The 20,959-nt window shown below is 38.8% G+C and overlaps 2 protein-coding genes across 2 annotated transcripts in view; one reads left to right on the top strand and one right to left on the bottom strand.

Annotated features, from left to right (window-relative positions):
• Positions 1 to 8,305: 8,305 nt before the first annotated feature.
• LOC133664384 (splicing factor U2AF 35 kDa subunit) lies at positions 8,306 to 17,902 on the bottom strand. The gene is made up of 9 exons (XM_062068955.1): positions 17,775 to 17,902; positions 16,170 to 16,263; positions 15,350 to 15,437; positions 15,094 to 15,160; positions 14,966 to 15,015; positions 11,008 to 11,106; positions 10,795 to 10,928; positions 8,733 to 8,825; positions 8,306 to 8,647 (listed from the first exon to the last, which is right to left on the bottom strand). The coding sequence occupies exons 2-9, from the start codon at positions 16,211 to 16,213 to the stop codon at positions 8,506 to 8,508; spliced, it is 717 nt and encodes a 238-aa protein (XP_061924939.1). The 5' UTR covers positions 16,214 to 16,263; positions 17,775 to 17,902; the 3' UTR covers positions 8,306 to 8,505.
• LOC133664383 (GA-binding protein alpha chain-like) overlaps positions 17,310 to 20,959 on the top strand; it is a 19,267-nt gene continuing 15,617 nt past the window's right edge. Inside the window, exons 1-3 of the mRNA XM_062068954.1 lie at positions 17,310 to 17,358; positions 20,311 to 20,403; positions 20,489 to 20,633. Coding sequence (XP_061924938.1) covers positions 20,327 to 20,403; positions 20,489 to 20,633 — 222 coding nt within the window. The 5' untranslated portion in view covers positions 17,310 to 17,358; positions 20,311 to 20,326. The remainder of the gene's footprint in view (positions 17,359 to 20,310; positions 20,404 to 20,488; positions 20,634 to 20,959) is intronic.

The following is a 20,959-nucleotide window of genomic DNA, read 5'->3' as shown; positions in this document are numbered from 1 at the left end:
ATTCACACTTTTGAATTCAGAGTAATCATGATTATCTAATTACTTGCTAGCATACATTAAATCACCTTAAAGAGCCCAATATTTGGACACAAGCAATTGTATTGTCAGAATGTCATCCAGGATTGTTTTCCAAATGCTTTACTTGAATGCATGTCATTTATTAGCAAAACACTTGATAACTGTTTGATCTAAAATCCAACTCCTCACTTATCCTTGCACTTGGCGTATGCATTGACCTGATAACTGACCGTATATCAACCCTCGACACCTTCCAGGTAACTATCCGCGGTCAAGGCAAAAGTCAAAATAAATTGCATGATTAATCTTTGTACTTCATATACATGGTGAATGTGATATTTTTGTGATTAATCACGTGTTGCCTCTGTATTTCTGACAGCCCTATCATAATTTTAATGTTAAATAAAGATATCATGAATATGTTGTACTTTCTATTTTAATAGATGTATTTTGGTATTTATAATAAATACGAATTGATGATTGTAATGTTGCTAATAAATCAGAGCATACCATTTTAATTATTTTTGTTTCATATTCATTATTTTCTTTTACTCTGTTCTTATTTCATATTGTACTCAATTAGCATGAGACTTAAAATGTATAATGAATCACAGGATGTCAGCAATTATTTTATTAGTAGTAGTAGTATATTTCCTCATTATTTGATGTGTATTAGTATTAGTTATGTATTAACATATAACCGCATTATTTATTATTTACTTTTTAAATTATATCTCAATTCTGTACTCTGCTGCTGGAATTTTAATTTTCCTAAGGGAACTCTCCTGAAGGAATCAATAAAGTACTATCTATCTATCTATCTATCATACTGTACTAGTAAAAAAGACAGAATACCTGATAATCAGCATTTTATAGCAGTTGTTTATTTTGATTCTAGAGTCATATTTCAGAACCGGTTTTATTTTAAGGTCTATTAGCTTTTATTGTTGTTACAGTTTAGTCATAATTAATTATATTAGAAAACTCACTTATTTTTGGATTAAAACTTGACATTACAATAAAAAATTAATTAGATTTCAGTGATCATTTACTTGTACTTTATTTTATTTTTTATGATTAGACAAGCAGTAGAAAATGGATGGATGATTTTAACCCTCTTCAGATACCGTACAAATACGCCCCCTGGTGGCCCTGAACGCCCTAAACTCAATCTCATCCAGTCAAATCTGGTGCTGCCATGACATCATTGCTTTTTCCCTTGAGAGGAAAAAGTCCAATATTCCAGACAAAACAAAATGTCTTGTTCCTCTACAAGTCACACATTGTGTTCTTAGTGTAATTTGACGCACTGCTTCAATTGTGTAAGTATTTCCCATTTCCTTTGCAGAAGGGTTGATTTCTGACAATAAGGAGGAAAGGAAAGAAATGAGTGCGTTGCTCCTATAATGTCATGACCACGAGACAACAGGGTTGTGTTGTTTGACACAGCAGTTATGTAACAATTTCAAGGCCAAGTTTAACTTTACCGCACTTACAGTAAGCCAGTGAGGAACTAAGCTAGAATGCCTGATGATTTCACAATTATTTCTGAAAACACAAAATTATCGGTAAATCATACAGCTTGTCATTGTGGTTGTAGTTTGCAATGTTGTGCATCACACAGAGGTGTTTCTTATATTATATGTACAGTGATTACCTTACTTAGTTACATAAAAAGGGGTTTGTGATATGAGAAAACTACAATTTCTTAATGTTAGTGTAGCTAGAGGGGGTGGGGGGGAGTGGTCACCCACATATGCGGTCCTCTCCAAGGTTTTTCATAGCCATTCACATCGACGTCCCATTGGGGTTGTGAGTTTTTCTTTGCCCTTATGTGGGCTCTGTACCGCGGATGTCGTGGCTTGTGCATCCCTTTGAGACACTTGTGATTTAGGGCTATATAATTAAACATTGATTGATTGATTGTTGTTAAAACAGGCATTTATTAATAATTGAATACTGAAATAATATACTGTATTTGTAATTAATTAATGCTCTCAAATTTTTGCACACTCTTGGCATTCTCTCGAAGAGCTTCAAGCACACCTGAAACCCATTTCAGGTGACTGCCTCTTGGTTTCAGGTGTGCTTGAAGCTCTTCGAGAGAATGCCGAGACTGCAAAGCAGTAATCAGAGCAAAGGCTGGCTATTTTGAAGAAACTAAAATATAAAACATGTTTTCAGTTATTTCACTTTTTTTGTTAAGTACATAACATCACATGTGTTCATTTATAGTTTTGAAGCCTTCAGTGACAATCTACAATGTAAATAAGCATGAAAAATTAGAAAATGCATTGAATGAGGTGTGTCCAAAATTTTGGCCTATACTGTATATATTATTAAATGAATACTTCAGACCATGTCAATATGTAAAATAATGGAATAATTTAATAATGAAAAAAATAAATGTATTTAACCACATACCTCCATGAGTGTCAAAATACTTTAAGAATATTTCAATTTTAGTTGAAAATATGTAAAAGCTAATATTTTTATACAGTTTTTGAATAAATATGATTGTGACTTTTTTTGTTTTGTTTTTTTATACAAGTTTTCCTCCTTTTGAGCCATATCAGGTGAGTCTGCAGAAATTTAAAAAGGAGGATTCCCTAAAAGGAGGGGAAAATTAAGAGGAATTTGATCACATTACATGAGAAGAATGTGGATTTATATAGGGGTTGGCTGATGCCTGGCTGCTGCGTGCATTTTACAAGTTTGTTTTGTTTCAAAGCTTTATGCTCACATCTAAAACGCTCGCAGTCTATCAAAAAGGCCATGGCTGTGTTGTTACTGTATTTTATGCATAAATGCAAAACTTATTCAAGGGGAAAAGTCAATTTGAACAGCAGCAGTTTTGTGTTTTAACACATTTACATCACATATTTTACACATTATGTAAACATGTGATGTATCATATTGAAACTGTATACATGTGAGAAATAAGCTTTAATCAACTTTTAAATCAAATGTTTAGTGAGCCCAACAGCTCCTAACATGACCATAAGTTACTTTTTTCTTCCTCATTGCTCATAATTGGTCCTCAAAACACTTTTGGGCCCCTGAAGGCAGAAACTTGATTTTGCAATTGTTCCCGGCATGCAAAAAAGTCGCCAAAAGGCCAACAGAAGAACGGATGTGCGTCATACACAAAACACGCACATGCTGTTCCTCAACAGGCACACACACAAGCTGAGTATCAAATGATGGCACGTGCTAAGCCACTTCTCATGTTCTCTTTTTCCCCCCGAAACAAAGTAAACAAGAGCGCGTGAGTGTACCCAAGTCATTAACACATTGAGGAGTGGAACTTCCTCAAGTAGGGTCTATTCTTTCCACGTATCTGTATGCACTCCCTACTGCATCTGGGCATGCTTCTGATGAGACCACAGTTTGTCCTGGGATGTATAATAAAATATACTCAAAACATATATCGAATGAAATTGAAAATATATTATACATTAAATAAGAGTCATACAATACAAAGACTCTTAATTATTAATTGTATAGGATTAAAGTAAAAATGTAGACATTCAGGCTTTAATTTTACCACTATACTAAAAAACTAGAACATTTTGATGGGCCTGCTATCTGTGCCCTGGACCTCTGGCCGGGGGTTGCCGGAAGCCGACATACTTATTAGATGGTGCCAACAGTGTCTGAATCCGTGAGTTTTAGGTGTAACTGTACAAAATGAGCCACAAAGCTAGCCTAAAACAGTAGCATGTTTAAATAAAAATGGTAACACTTAGCATGTGTGCTAACGATAGCATGATAACAGTCAGCATGTTTCATATACCAAGTTATACGACTCAAAGGTCTACGGCTGCAGAAATGCGTGTAAAATTATATAGAAAAGTGGAGAAATGGCCGAGTTAGAGCGAGTAGGAAAATAAGATTTTTTGTGTTTTTGAGCTTGTGTGGAGTTTGCATGTTCTCCCCGTGACTGCGTGGGTTCCCTTCGGGTACTCCGGCTTCATCCCACATCCAAAGACATGCACCTGGGGATAGGTTGATTGGCAACACTAAATCGGCCCTAGTTCGTGAATGGGAGTGTGAATGTTGTCTGTGTATCTGTGTTGGCCCTGCGATGAGGTGGCGACTTGTACAGGGTGTACCCCGCCTTCCGCCCGAATGCAGCTGAGATAGGCTCCAGCACCCCCTGCTACCCCGAAAGGGACAAGCGGTAAAAAATGGATGGGCGCTGACATCTAACTTTGGAGTCCATGAGAGATTTAGCTGATTTTCTTGGCTTTGAGGGACACCAGAAGCCAAATGGGACACATGACCTCCATAAAAGTGACATTTTCTGAGAGAGCACATGTGTGTCAACGTTTTCACTGAAACACATGACAGTGGGATAAAAGATGTGGCTGTGAGGAAAGGTTGTTCACCAAATGAAAAGCAAATTTTCAGGGCTTCTACGGTCTAATAAATTAGAGTGTACGCCAGACCTGGGCATTCTGCGGCCCGCGGGCCACATCCGGCCCTTTGTACGTCCCTGTCCGGCCCGCGTGAGGCCAATCATAAATTACAAAATACATTTTAAAAAGTATCTATCTCGGGTGTGCAATACAACGGTGCTGCTTTTGTTTTGAAAAGCGTTATTTGTATTACTTCCGTGTGGATGTATGCTCGTGCGCGCAGCGGCAATCACAAATTACAAAATAAATTTTAAAAAACATCTATGTCGTGCGTGCAATACAACTGTGCTGCTTTTATTTTGAAAAGTGTTATTAATGTGCATATGTCCGTGTGTAACCTGTGAGTGAAGGTGCACAGCGACAAGTGATGCCCGGTTATCCCAGAGATGCTAAAAAGAGAAAAGTTGATGACGAATGGCGTGTTTTCAACAAGACATGGACTGCCAAGTATTTCTTTACAGAAATTAAAGGTAAAGCCGTGTGCTTAATTTGTGGTACACATGTTGCTGTGTTTAAAGAATATAGTGTAACGACCTGCTGAAGTTGATGTGTTCTTGAGTTGCGGAAATGACGAGTGAGGATAGACGTGCGTGTGGAAGGAACGAGATAAGTTGAGCTGTGTTAGTATAGGTTGCTCAATAAAAGTTTAAAAAGAGCGTCAGACTTGGTGTGCACTTCTTTTGGACGCTACAATTGGTGTCAGAAGTAAAACTTTGCGCATACTGCCGCTGCTTGTGTGCGCATACTGCGCTGCTTGTGTGCTCAGCCTCCTCCGTCATCGGGAGGGACGTGCCACGATGTTTCCTGGCGACTTTGTCAAGATGGAACGGGCGACTTTGTCAAGATGGAACGGGAGGGAAAAGACATTGAGTGGGGACTTAAGGTGCCGGCAGCACTGCAGATGTCTGTGTGAATCCCGGACGTGAAGAGCTCGCCGCAAAGAGAGAGAGAGAGGGAGGAAGGAGAGAGGCAGCGTCTACAGGTGCAGCCCACGCTCCTTGGCATGGGGGAATTCCGCCCTCAATGAAGACTCCCAGGTTTGATGGCAAGGCAAACTGGGAGGCATTTCATCCCACTTCTGACACCAATTGTAGCGTCCAGAAGAAGTGCACACCAAGTCTGATGCTCTTTTTAAACATTTATTGAGCAACCTATACTAACACAGCTCAACTTATCTCGTTCTTTCCACACGCACGTCTATCCTCACTCCTCATTTCCGCAACAGCAATGCTTCCTCCTTCTTCGCCAATCACCTTACAGGCGTGCTACGTTCACAACAAAGAGGATGCAGAATAAAGTGACAGAAATTGAAATGTTTGCATTGTATTATACATCAGGAAGTGTTGTGTAAAAAAGTGTTAAAAATAAAACCATCAAAAGCCATCTGCTTTTGTATAAAGATAAGTTAGGTTAAATGAAAATATTATTAAATGAAAATATTATTATTATTATTATTTATCTTACGGTATATCAAAAATCATTTTAGCAAAATTTAATTGAAATATTGTCGGTGTGGCCCTCCAGCAGTGCTCGGGTTGCTCATGCGGCCCCCGCATTCCCCCACGCTCCTTGGCATGGGGGAATTCCGCCCTCAATGAAGTCTCCCAGGTTTGATGGCAAGGCAAACTGGGAGGCATTTCATCCCACTTCTGACACCAATTGTAGCGTCCAGAAGAAGTGCACACCAAGTCTGATGCTCTTTTTAAACATTTATTGAGCAACCTATACTAACACAGCTCAACTTATCTCGTTCTTTCCACACGCACGTCTATCCTCACTCCTCATTTCCGCAACAGCAATGCTTCCTCCTTCTTCGCCAATCACCTTACAGGCGTGCTACGTTCACAACAAAGAGGATGCAGGATAAAGTGACAGAAATTGAAATTTTTGCATTGTATTATACATCAGGAAGTGTTGTGTAAGAAAGTGTTAAAAATAAAACCATCAAAAGCCATCTGCTTTTGTATAAAGATAAGTTAGGTTAAATGAAAATATTATTAAATGAAAATATTATTATTATTATTATTTATCTTACGGTATATCAAAAATCATTTTAGCAAAATTTAATTGAAATATTGTCGGTGTGGCCCTCCAGCAGTGCTCGGGTTGCTCATGCGGCCCCCGCATTCCCCCACGCTCCTTGGCATGGGGGAATTCCGCCCTCAATGAAGTCTCCCAGGTTTGATGGCAAGGCAAACTGGGAGGCATTTCATCCCACTTCTGACACCAATTGTAGCGTCCAGAAGAAGTGCACACCAAGTCTGATGCTCTTTTTAAACATTTATTGAGCAACCTATACTAACACAGCTCAACTTATCTCGTTCTTTCCACACGCACGTCTATCCTCACTCCTCATTTCCGCAACAGCAATGCTTCCTCCTTCTTCGCCAATCACCTTACAGGCGTGCTACGTTCACAACAAAGAGGATGCAGGATAAAGTGACAGAAATTGAAATTTTTGCATTGTATTATACATCAGGAAGTGTTGTGTAAGAAAGTGTTAAAAATAAAACCATCAGAAGCCATCTGCTTTTGTATAAAGATAAGTTAGGTTAAATGAAAATATTATTAAATGAAAATATTATTATTATTATTATTTATCTTACGGTATATCAAAAATAATTTTAGCAAAATTTAATTGAAATAGTCGGTGTGGCCCTCCAGCAGTGCTCGGGTTGCTCATGCAGCCCCCGGTAAAAATGAATTGCCCACCCCTGGTGTACGCCATCCGCTTTAATGGCGGAAGTCCGATGGTGCTCGCCTCCTTCCGATGGCTATCGTTTTCGATTGATGGCCATCGGAAGGCCCATAATTATACTTTATACTTGTCAATTTTCCTTTTGGGTGCGGCACTCAGACCCAAAGGAAGAGTGTTATTGTGCATCTACTTGGCAGAAGTGCAATAATTATGAGGTTCCAATGTAAATAAATTTAAGGGCAATAATCTGTCAGTATGACACAGTGGAGTTCTACACCTGATGGGAAGAAATCCAATCTAGGCGTGTACCTCTACATACCTGTATGCACTTCATACTTCTCTGGGTATGCTGCTCCTCCTGATCAGACGTCAGATAGTCACTTGGGGAAAAAGAAAGAAGTCATACAATTATGAGAGTCAATTTGTATTTAAAATACATAGGTCAAAATGTAGAGAATAAATTAATTTTATGTAAGTAAAAGAATTTCCTACTTTGTTCTTGTCAATTACAAGTACAGATTTTTTTTTCTTCCTGTGAGGCATTTATACCACGGAAGAGTCCATAAATGTATTATTGTGCAACAAGTTTGTAGAAGTGCAATAATTTTGTGGTTCTAATGTAAGTAAAAAGGATGGCACTACATGGCTGTTCTACACCTTATCAATGCAAACCTAGTTCATTAAAGTGCATTTTTACAGTAGAGTATGACCTCCGCGTACCTTTATGCACACATGCACATGATGGTCTCCAGTCCTCCAAGACTTGAATTAGTTTCAGGCATGTGTTGGACAATCTGGTGAATGTGTCAGATCTCCACCCCTTCCAGCAAATTTATTAGCCTTTGTCCTAGTGTCTCATCTACGAGTCCTGACCCTGCACTGGGAGACATTATTGAGCAAATAGTGGTCCTGCTGCTGGATATTTGTCCTCCTAAAAGTCCACCTCCACGTGTCCTGGTATTTAATCCACACTTGTGACACAGCTAAACTTAAGTGACATTACAAATTGTACCTGGAATGTGAAGCCATGGCTTTGATTCTCGTCTCCCTTGTGCTCAATCTGGGCTGTCCACTGCACTGCACCAGCATGTCTCTAATGGTTAGTTACTACTGAGATAAGACAAACATCACAAACTGCATGCCAAATATGAGAACGACGTACACAGAATCGCCATCACATTACGTAAAAATTTTAATGGGGTGAAAGTCATTTCAGTACATAACACAAGTTACTTAAAGCTGTCGCAGCTTCAAAAATCTGACACCATTCTTCCTACAATAAACGCGGGAACAGGAGGGTACAAACTTAAAAAAAAAAAAATGGTGCGGATGGTACAAGGAAGCAAGAAGTAGTTCTGGCTTTGGGGCTCAGAAGCGTCCCGAGCGCTCTCTGTCTCTGGAGCGGCGTCTATCGTGGTCACGGCCGCCCCCCCGGCCTCTATCTCTATCCCTGTCCCTGTCCCTCGAGCGGGATCGTCGCTCCCTGGAGCGTGAGCGAGACCTGTGACGGCTGCAGGTGTAAAAAGGAGAGGGACAGATAAGGAATATTAGCTTTAACAGTTGTTTGAATCAGATGGACGTGTTTCAACATGTACCCCTTCCTACGACGTCCATACAGCTCTCTCCTCAACTCGCGTGAGATAGGCTTCAGATGCATGAAGTTGCAGAAACCACCCCGAGTGCATTCCCTGTGGAAAGATTACATTTTCGTTTTAGAGTGGAGGAAAGACAAGAAAAAGATGCCAAACTGACCCAATGACACGACTATAAGATGGTAATTTTTACCACGGCCTTCCTATTTTTCAAGGTCGATAGTTATACATTCCATACTGGTGGCGCCAAAAAATTTAGTAGCTAGTCAGAGCTTTCCCCCACCCCCGTCACTCACACACCAGTGACCTGCAGAGATGCAACTGTTACCATTTCCATAAAACGGGTCAGATGATCTTACATTCAGGGGAACTGAGTTGATAAAACTTGCATAGTCTGGGGCGACTTAAACAAGATTTGAACTGAAAGCTAACACAAAAGGTGTAGCTGTCTATTGAGTTTTAAAGACATGTCTTATTTATGGTCAGTTTAAATAAAATGGGCACACAACAAAATTACACATGATTTACTGATTTTTGAGGATTAAAAATGCAGATGTTGCCTGTTTTTGTGTCAAGATTAGAAGCCGCTGTTTCTTAATGTATGATGGGCTTGACCGCAACTGGCAAATGGCACAATTCAGGCACTACAAATCCAAGTTTTGTATGGGTTGTAACACTTTTTAATGATTAGCAAGTGCTGTCAAAATAATAGTTTTTCTTTCAGATCACATTAATGAATTGTGATTTATCATAAATATTCACAGTAAATTACTTGCAAAATTTGAATTGACTTTAAAAAAATACCTGAATATTTTGGCACAAAATGCAATTTTATTGTCAGAATGTCATTCACAAACATTTTTTGTTTTGTTTTACTAAATATTTTCTCAAAACTTGGTAAAAAGTAATATCTAAAGTCCCATTGGGTTGTATTTTGAAGCAAAAATTGTCACAGAGCCACACCCTCCAGGATAATAGCTGTGAACAAGAAAACTGAAATGAAGGCGATTTGCAGAGAAGAGGGTAAAATGTTAGATGTAAAATGGTGAATGCTAGAGGAAATATCTTAGCTGGAGTAAGCTGGGGATGTGCCCAAGTCACTTACATGTGAAAGTCTAAAAGGTTGCAGTTCATTTTGTTACAAGTAGAATATGTACATGTGACAATATTTAGCTCAAAAGGTCAGTCCTTTCAACCCATGGTTTCATGTGACAATATTTAGCTCAAAAGGTCAGTCCTTTCAACCCATGGTTTCATTAAATAATTAAGTATATCACATCAACTATGATCCTTGAAGGGAAATTCAAATACCGTAATTTCCGGACTATAAGCCGCACCTGACTATAAGCCGCACCAGCTAAATTTAGGGGAAAATACAGATTGCTCCATATATAAGCTGCACCCGACTATAAGCCGCAGGGTTTTGATGTGTAATTACCGTAGTATATAGGGGTTCCTGCTACCACGGATGGGATTGTCGGGACAGAGATGACTGTTTGGGAACGCAAAGCGTCCCATTTATTAACAATAAATCTTTCAATCATTCAATCAAACTTTCACATCTTTGACATGGCGAACAGCATTCGTGCAGAGTACAAATAATACAACGGTGCAAAGTAATACAAAGTGCTCGCCTGTACGTTATCAAAATAACCAGCCTACTGGTATATGAAAAGTCAGTCTTTAATCATTGTGTCATCGTCTTCCTCCTGCGTACTAAAACCACCGAAATCCTCTTCGTCGGTGTCGGAGAAGAACAGGCCGTAAATAAGCCGCACCGTTGTATAAGCCGCAGGGACCAGAACGAGGGGGAAAAGTAGCGGCTTATAGTCCGGAAATTACGGTACTAGGTTTTCCTTAGTATTTTTAAACATTTAAAATGTATGTAAAAGATTTTTGTAAAAGAAAAAAAACCATTACTCATTGATTCAGTATTTGTTGTACCCAGGCCCATCTATCTTCTCAATCTAATTCATCTCTTCTTCCCTAAGGCTGTAAATCACAGTTCTCTGTCCCAACCTCTAGCCTACTCTGGTTGTCCGTCGAGTAGTCAGCTCGCACTCACCCCATTTCATACTGGCGACAGCAGGCTTCTCTGAAGTCCGTTACAGGGGAGAGCTCCGCATGGATGGGCTGCCCGTTAAACCACCGGTTGTTCAAGTCGATCACTGCCTTCTCGGCATCCTCTTCACAGCGGAACTAAGGAGAGGTGATCACAGGGCTCTTGAGGGTTTATTTTCTTTCCTTTTTCTCAGCAATTTAAAGTTCTGACACTCACCTTCACGTACACATTCCCCACCAGGTGGTCCCCGAGGTTGTCGCACACGTTCATCTCCTCCACCTCACCATACTTTTCTTCCATCTCTGTGAAGACCTCCTAAGAAGACCAGAGAGAAAGCTTTGTGAAAACTCAAATCATATCAAGGAAGTAAACAGAACTACTACACGTATTAATGGTGTTTTTATTAGGGTTGTGAGGATACATATAGTGTTAATTAGATTTTTTGATTTGTAATGTTCAGACTGATCGCTGCACTTTCCTAAAAAGAAACACTGCAAAATATGTAATTTCATATTATAATTGGATTTTATTATTATTATAAATTAGATTTATGGAAGAATTACCTGCTGGCAGTTTGAAGTTTTTTCATATCATTTGAGCAGTTTACAACAAGCTAAGGATTTTTTATTTGTATTTTGTTCGCTTACTGTACTCAAATTTACCGGTAACCAAATTTTGATCTTTCGACCCGGGTAAAATGTAGGGGTGTGAATCTTTGGTCACCTAACAATTCAATCCCATTCTTGGGTTGACAATTTGATTTAACACGGTTCTCGTTTAAAAACAGATTCACGAAATGTATTATTTGGTATTATAATTAAAATGAAACCTTTTCAAAACATTTTATAGGTTAGAAAAGCTCCTTATTGCTGAATTGAAATAGACTAAAAACTAATTTAAAAAAATGCATTCTTCCAAAAAAATTTTTTTTTTTTTTTTTTAACAAGCAATCCATTTTGCGTCTGTTTTCATTAAAATGCAAAATATATGCTGATCATCAAAACACTCACAATACTGGGAGGAGAAGATGCAAGTATAATTATACAGCACATGCAATGCGATTTGTCAACACTCATCACCGTTTCGAGAGTACTAGTTTGCGCTTTATTTTGCACATTTGAAAAGGAAGCGCAAACTGATAGTTACACACACCTCTGTGAGAGTGTTTGCGATGCCAAGACAAATGATGGACAGAGAATCCTCAGTCCTACGTGTACGTTATAACATATTTGGATGGTCATAAAAAAAAAAAATGGACACATGATCCATTATTTCATGGCTGCTGCATGATTTAAGGGGCTGATTAAAACTAATTCAATTGATGAGTTTTGGTGTCATTTAATTTTTTTGAAATGACATTTGTTTTTTCACAAACAATATATATTAGTAATATATATTATATATGATAAAAAATTGTTGAAGTAGAACTATGAATTTTTTTTGCATCTTGAGCACAGTAGTGCAGCTTCCCTCTCATGCACCTTCAGCGGTAAAGAAAATATAAAAAAATGTTGTCAATGTAGATGCAATGCAAGACTGCTTCTAAAATGCCCATACAAAGTGGCGGATGTGTCCTGCTTGTTTGAAAACAGCAAAACGCCACAGGTAGGAGCATGATAACATGGATGTGCAGTAAATAGTGTCTCTGTGGTGATCCCCCGTACGGTACACGCAAAATCCTCTTTTAAAGGCCTACTGAAACCCACTACGACCACGCAGTCTGATAGTTTATATATCAATGATGAAATTTTAACATTGCAACACATGGCAATACGGCCGGGTTAACTTATAAAGTGCAATTTTAAATTTCCTGCTAAACTTCTGGTTGAAAACATCTATGTATGATGACGTATGCGCGTGACGTCAATCGTTGAAACGGAAGTATTCGGACACATTGTATCCAATACAAAAAGCTCTGTTTTCATCGCAAAATTCCACAGTATTCTGGACATCTGTGTTGTTGAATCTTTTGCAATTTGTTTAATGAACACTGAAGACTGCAAAGAAGAAAGTTGTAGGTGGGATCGGTGTATTAGCGGCTGGCTGCAGCAACACAACCAGGAGGACTTTGACTTGGATAGCAGACGCGCTATCCGACGCTAGCCGCCGACCGCATGGATGATCGGGTGAAGTCCTTCGTGGCGCCGTCGATCGCTGGAACGCAGATGAGCATGGGTGTTGATGAGCAGATGAGGGCTGGCTGGCGTAGGTGGATAGCTAAATGTTTTTAGCATAGCTCTGTGAGGTCCCGTTGCTAAGTTAGCTTCAATGGCGTCGTTAGCAACAGCATTGTTAAGCTTCGCCAGGCTGGAAAGCATTAACCGTGTATTTACAGGTCCATGGTTTAATAGTATTGTTGATTTTCTGTCTATCCTTCCAGTCAGGGGTTTATTTATTTTGTTTCTATCTGCAGTTAAGCCCGATGCTATCACGTTAGCTCCGTAGCTAAAGTGCTTCGCCGATGTATTGTCGCGGAGATAAAAGTCACTGTGAATGTCCATTTCGCGTTCTTGACTCTCATTTTCATAAGGATATAGTATCCGAGGTGGTTTAAAATACAAATCCGTGATCCACAATAGAAAAAGGAGAGAGTGTGGAATCCAATGAGCCAGCTTGTACCTAAGTTACGGTCAGAGCGAAAAAAGATGCGTCCTGCACTGCACTCTAGTCCTTCACTCTCACGTACCTCATCCACGAATCTTTCATCCTGGCTCAAATTAATGGGGTAATCGTCACTTTCTCGGTCCGAATCGCTCGCGCTGCTGGTGTAAACAATGGGGAAATGTGAGGAGCCTTTCAACCTGTGACGTCACGCTACTTCCGGTACAGGCAAGGCTTTTTTTTTATCAGCGACCAAAAGTTGCGAACTTTATCGTCGATGTTCTCTATCCTTTCGGCAAAAATATGGCAATATCGCGAAATGATCAAGTATGACACACAGAATGGATCTGCTATCCCCGTTTAAATTTTAAAAAATAATTTCAGTACGCCTTTAAATAAGGCGGTCTGCACCATTTTTCAATTGCACACGCAGCATTAGTACCGTATTTTTTAGACTATAAGTCGCAGTTTTTTTCATAGTTTGGCCGGGGGTGCGACTTATACTCAGGAGCGACTTATGTGTGAAATTATTAACACATTACCGTAAAATATCAAATAATATTATTTAGCTCATTCACGTAAGAGACTAGACGTATAAGATTTCATGGGATTTAGCGATTAGGAGTGACAGATTGTTTGGTAAACGTATAGCATTTTCTATATGTTATAGTTATTTGAATGACTCTTACCATAATATGTTACGTTAACATACCAGGCACGTTCTCAGTTGGTTATTTATGCGTCATATAACGTACACTTATTCAGCCTGTTGTTCACTATTCTTTATTTATTTTAAATTGCCTTTCAAAAGTCTATTCTAGGTGTTGGGTTTTATCAAATAAATTTCCCAAAAAAATGCGACTTATATATGTTTTTTTCCTTCTTTGTTATGCATTTTCGGCCCGTGCGACTTATACTCCGGAAAATATGGTAGATGAAACACGCCCACTAATACCGTATTTTTCGGAGTATAAGTCGCACCGGCCGAAAATGCTTAATAAAGAAGGAAAAAAACATATAAGTCGCACTGGAGTATAAGTCGCATTTTTGGGGGAAATTTATGTTAAAACCCAACACCAAGAATAGACATTTAGACATTTGAAAGGCAATTTAAAATAAATAAAGAATAGTGAACAACAGGTTGAATAAGTGTACGTTATATGACGCATAAATAACCAACCGAGAATGTGCCTGGTATGTTAACGTAACATATTATGGTAAGAGTCATTCAAATAACTATAACATATAGAACATGCTATAGGTTTACCAAACAATCTGTCACTCATAATCGCTAAATCTTATACGTCTAGTCTTTCACATGAATGAGCTAAATAATATTATTTTATATTTTACGGTAATGTATTAATAATTTCACACATAAGACGCTCCTGGGTATAAGTCGCACCCCCGGCCAAACTATGAAAAAACTGCGACTTATAGTCTGAAAAATACGGTAGCACACTATTTTATAGATTGCACATGCTGTTTAGCAGAATGTATTAGGATCTTAGTCCACTACTGTGCAGAAATGGTTGCAAGCAAGAATAAGAAGCATCTATAATCTTCAAGGTACCTCAAAAAACTCATCATAGTGCTCCTGCATCTCCATGTCGCTGATGGCACCTAGCGGTAATAACGGAGAACAACAAACAGTTAAGCAAGACTTTCTTTTGATTTAATATGTGTGGATTGGAGACTTACAGGTGAGGCCATCAGCAGACTGAGCGCTGTTTTGAGGGTTGCGGTAAATGTTCAGGAGAGCAATTGTCTGCATCACAAGGACGATTAAAGGTCAGTCATTTTGCAAAGTTGCATATAACATGTATGAATGAATGTGCATTTCATGTTGTGGCTGTGGTACATTCGTGAGAACAAACAATTTTATAAATTGACAAGAGTAAAACCTAAATCAAAGCTCATAATATTGTAGTTATAGTAAACTAAATGATGATCTTACCTGGCTGAACGTTGGCTTATTGTGTAATCGAGAACAGCGGTCTCCATGTCGACAGGCACCGATTTTGAAGTAAAAAGAGCAGTTTACTCTGGGGAGAGAAAAACACGAGACAATTTAAAATGACTGAAAATGAGAAATGTTATACTGCATATAACTTAATTATAATCCAAATAGAGCCATAAACCGATTTGCCAAACAATGGTATTGACTCCAATTATTACCATATTTATTCATTAATAATTCAATATTTGTATTATAAGATGTAATACTCATTTATGAAAGTCAATTAACTACTAATGAATGAATGAATGAAAAAACATAATACGGTGCTTATGGAAACAGTTAATCCATAAAACGCGTATATTATTAATCTACCATGTGATGTAGAGGAATATTTAGGGAGCATAAACAGCAATCGTATTTTGAGAATCGTGCGGAGATGCTACATGGTTTTTCATTGAAACAAAGACTCCAATAGATAGCAGCCGATTACGCGCCTGTTCTGGCAAAATTGACCACTTCCGGTGTATAGGAATTTAAGCTATATTATTGATTTACCTAACCAATTATCTTAAGATAGAATTCTAGTACTATTATCCACATTGATGCCACAGGCCATAAAACACTAGCGGCGTGGCATTAAGCTAACTAGCCACCAAGTGTTAGCTAGCCTAGCAGCTATAGCTCGCATTAGCCGCTGCAGAAACGTGAGCTATTCCAAAATTAATCAATATATTAACAAGCAGGAGTGTGTTATTTAACTTCGAATATGCAGAGAAGGGTGCACATAACAATATAATCTTTTTTAAAAACTACATACTTGTCTTTTTCTGTCCCAAAAATCGACGCCAGGTACTCCGCCATCTTGGCTCGCCTGTGTCCAACCAGCAACAACACGCTTTCCTGTCCGACTCCTTTCAGAATAAAAGAACCCCAATGTCAACGTTATTAGAATGGTTTACATTTAAGACAAACAGTATGGCACTAAGCGTTAATCAATGAAAGCATTGTTTCACTCCTAACCATTTGTCTCAGTAAGATAGTATAATTATCGTGTATTTACATACACATTTAAAAGTGAAGCAACATTTACGCACGTACTTTTGTTTCGAAGAAGTCCGTACCGGAAATGTACATCAACATTCTGTGTGGCGGGTGAATTTCAAAATAAAAGTCGTTGTGAACTGGTGAAAAATCGAGTATAACGACGAAAATAACCCCACATAATGTAACCTAGATCTTGTAACAGTAAGGTCTAAACCCAAGATGTGCAAACTAATATGTGGAATTGTATTTATGCTGATGAACAGATTAATCGTGTTATTAGCAATGGTTATAATTACAGCAGTACATAATCGGGAGTGTGTGGAAATACATGACCCCCGTGTTTTGGTAATACATTATTGTAAATACAGGAGAGCACAAATAATATATGCCACATACTTATGTTTATTGAGTTGGCATCTTTAAAAACTCAAGACAACACAAGAGAAGAAAACAGATTCACAAACCTGTAGATTTTGCTGTCAGGACGGTACACAAAATTGGTTCTTCATTTAAAACGTACATGCGTGTATTGTGCAACATTTGTTTTTTTAATCATGATCAATAATCATTTAAAAACGTACATGCTTGTTTTGTGCAACATTTTCTTTTTTTATATATATATCATGACTTCTTTTTGTGGGTGGACTGTGCGGACTATCTTGTTTTCGACTTCCTCATTTTGTCAAAACACGTTATTTGTTGATAATAATTGAGGCACAAAATGCTGCTTGGATTTGTTAGTGTGTTTGATTCGGGAACACAAACAAGTTCAGACGGTCGTGTTTGCTTTCCAGGCAACTTTTTGAGGCTAACTTCAGTCATGCCAGTTAGTCTCCGCCCTCCTCGGTGTTGTTGAGTGTGTAGTTGTGACCAAAAAGTTCGCCTTGACTGAGGGAATATACTCTGCCTATCACCCACTATTGGTTCAATTCCATCATTGTTTCCAAAGACCTTGTTTCCAGGTATGGTTTGGTCTACTTTCCTAAACGAAGTGGAATAACAAAGTGCGTCCATTTTGTTAGCCACACTTCTGCTCTATTCCCGCTATTTTGCTGCTAGCATCGCAGAGCTAGCCATCGTTAGCCTCGCGTGGAAGGCCGCCTATCTTTAAAGAGGAAAAACGGCACAAAATGTGATGTTTATAACACCGCTATGATCGCCGTTTAACCACCGAGAAGATATACATAGCTGTACATTTGACTTTGAAAGTCGGAAGTTACCCGCGGTGAGAATTAGCTTAGCCGCCCGCTAACCACTCCGTGCATTAACACACGTAGTCAAAAGATAAATGGCGCCGCTCAGCTTTGTCCGCAATAAAAAAAATGCATTAATTTAAGATAAAATATACGTTTAGTCGCTATGTTCACTTCTACTTTACCCTCTTAACAACGCGTGTCTTGCTGAGCCGTGCTGCTCTCGGAAGTATCAACGCAGTTAAACCTTTGCCAGGATTTCCGGCTCCTTTCCATTTGCCCTATGCTGTTTTGTTTCCGTTTATTCTATTTCCGTTTCTAAAACTTTGCCCCATTCACAGTCCCAACATGTTACCGAACGCCTGTATTTAGTTAAAAAAAAACAGTCAAAAACACTGGGTGTTTTTGTTTAAACGATTAAGTGTTTCTTCTGCTTGCCTCGCCCCACGCCTTCGACGGCTTTCGGGAATGTTGCTAACTTTTTTTTTTTTGGCTATTTCCGCCAGCGTCACCGACTAACTTGCTCGGCATTGACGTTGAATTCGTGGCTAATGTGATTCCCACAACGTGTTTACTAAACGTAAACGGACATTTTAAGTGTGTATTTCTTAAGGCCTAGCGTTTGGCCTCTAAAAGCCAAAGCCTCGCCCTCGAGTGTTGCTAAACGCTAGCAGCTGTAGCAGACAGGAGGTCAACTGCCCCAGTGGAGGCTGACAGGCCCTCAGACAACATGCACACTCTGATAGATATTCTACTGGCAGGCCGGGGGCCACATGAGGTCTCTGAATTACATCAGATCAGGCCTGCGTGTTAAAGAGGAACTGAATTTTGGGGGAACTTTGCCTATCATTCACAATCCTTATGTAAAATAAGCACAAATGTAAAAAAAATTGATGGACTGTTAGCAAAAAGTACAACCGATTTTATTAGAGATGTCCGATAATTGGCTTTTTTGACGATATTCCGATATTCTCCAACTCTTAATTACAGATGCCGATATCAACCGACACCGATATATACAGTTGTGCAATTAACACATTATTATGCCTAATTTTGTTGTGATGCCCGCTGGACGCATTAAACAATGTAACAAAGTTTTCCAAAATAAGAGAACAACTTCAACTCAAGTCACAAAGTGTATTATTTTTTTTGAACATGCCTCAAAACAGCAGCTTGGAATTTGGGACAAACTCTCCCTGAGAGAGCATTAGGAGGTTGAGGTGAGGGGGGTTGCGGGGGGGTGTATATTGTAGCATCCCGGAAGAGTTAGTGCTGCAAGGGGTTCTGGGTATTTGTTCTGTTGTGTTTATGTTGTGTTACGGTGCGGATGTTTTCTCTCCCGAAATGTGTTTGTCATTCTTGTTTGGTGTGGGTTCACAGTGTGGCGCATATTTGTAACAGTGTTAAAGTTGTTTATACGGCACCCTCAGTGTGACCTGTATGCATTTACTTGTGAGTGTGTCAAAAGACGTAGATATTGTGTGCCTTTTAAGGTTTATTGGCGCTCTGTATTTCTTCCTACGTCTGTGTACACAGAGGCGTTTTAAAAAGTGTAACAAAATCGTGCATCCATCCATCCATCCATTTTCTACCACTTGAAAATAGTGCAAAGTGTGAAAATGTAAACTTAAAGAAACCTGAGAAGAATTTTTTTTGCAGATTTACTGACAGGAAGTTACGTTGTCTGTGTAACATTAAATTTGGTCAGTTATTGTAATTTAAGTATAAAAATTAATTTATGTTATACAGTGATTATTATTGAAATATTATTGGACCAAATTATTATTTTAAAGTTGCACATTTGTTATATTTTGTTATTTGTTTTATTTATACAGTCCTGCACTTTAGTTCCTACCTGTTGTTTCCGCACATCCGAATAGTAGATAGACAAGGGTTGAAAAGAAAAGATGAACACGGCGAATGACTACGGTCCGTTTGAAAGAATCCCAAAAACTTCCAAACATTTGAGGTGGCTTTTCCTGTCTTTTTGACAACTTATTCGCTCTCTGCAGCACTCATTTGTAGTTTCCCTTCTCATTCCATGCAGAGAATCAACAGCGAGACAGCAAGATGGCGCAATCAAACTTGATAGTTTAGCGTGTCATTCCCATTGCTCACTTAACACTTCCTGTTTTCCTAAGTTATATTTTTCTGAAAATGTAGCCCCCAGAATAATTTACAGTTGTACCTCAACTTAAGAGTACGACAACTCAAGAGTGTTTTGAGATAAGAACTGTCTACCCAGTAAATGTTATGCTTTAAGTTGCAATCAATCATTTGAGTTACAAACATCACCGCCATTGGTTGCCGTAGAAATGTCACAGGGAATCCTGAAAGATCCGTCCAAAACATCTGGACTTACTCGCTAGCATTAGTTTAAACTGTAGCTAGAGAGGGACATACATTTGTTTTGGGAAGAAAAAGTGAACCCAGGGAATGTTCACTCACTTGTGTGGGTAATAAAGACATGTCATTTAATGCGATTAAACGTGCAACCAGTGACAGAAATGACATGCCTTCATGTTTTTCATACAGTCACTGTCCCGTTAAAACATGGCTCCAATTTTCATGAGATGTTCCCGCTCAACCCGAAAACATCACGACGACTTGTTTTTAAACAAACCTAAAGCATACAGATGTAAAACACAATTCATTATTTGGAACAATGTCCTTTTTGGAATAAAGCACAAGTGTAACAGTGTGTCCATCACATTTCTGCAGCTCGACTCTTGAGACCATGTCAAAGGGCGAAGGAGAAGAGATGATAGAGATCGAGATCGACGAACGTGAAAAACAAGGATGCCTGGAGGAAGGGTGAGAAAGATGCATTTCTTCACCATACTTTTCTTCCGTAGTGGCATGACGTTACACAGACTTTTTTTCTCTCTCTTGCTTGTAGCATGGAGGAACAGACCATTATGGCATCGGATCTAATTCAGCAAGACATCGACATCAACGAGCCAGTGGGCAATTTGAAGAAGCTTTTGGAGCCACGCATCCAGATCCCACTAGAAGCATATGACATATGCTTGCAGGACATTCAGGTAACACTGTTTGTGTTTAATATATTAATTAATATATATAATTAGATATATTTTATAGTGACAATTGCACAAAACAACCTTAAAGACGTTTTTTCTTTCTTATGTAATACCAATTTGCTCCTCATGGGGGAACAGCAAGTCAGTTTAAAGAAATTATTTCTGTCTTATGTAATACTAATTTGAACCTCATGGGGGAACAGTGGGTCAGTGTGAAAAGAGTTGTGTATAGAATATATAGTATGGACAACCCGGTTTCAAGTGATCTCCTAAATTGGTCAAAAGACGCTCATGTGACTACAGGGCGCCATGTTACGTACCAGTTTGAA

This window comes from Entelurus aequoreus, linkage group LG14 (assembly GCF_033978785.1).
Source record: "Entelurus aequoreus isolate RoL-2023_Sb linkage group LG14, RoL_Eaeq_v1.1, whole genome shotgun sequence".
Classification (NCBI taxonomy): Eukaryota; Metazoa; Chordata; class Actinopteri; order Syngnathiformes; family Syngnathidae; genus Entelurus; species Entelurus aequoreus.
The sequence above is the reverse complement of the archived record's forward strand: the minus strand, read 5'-3'. Positions and strand labels throughout refer to the sequence as shown.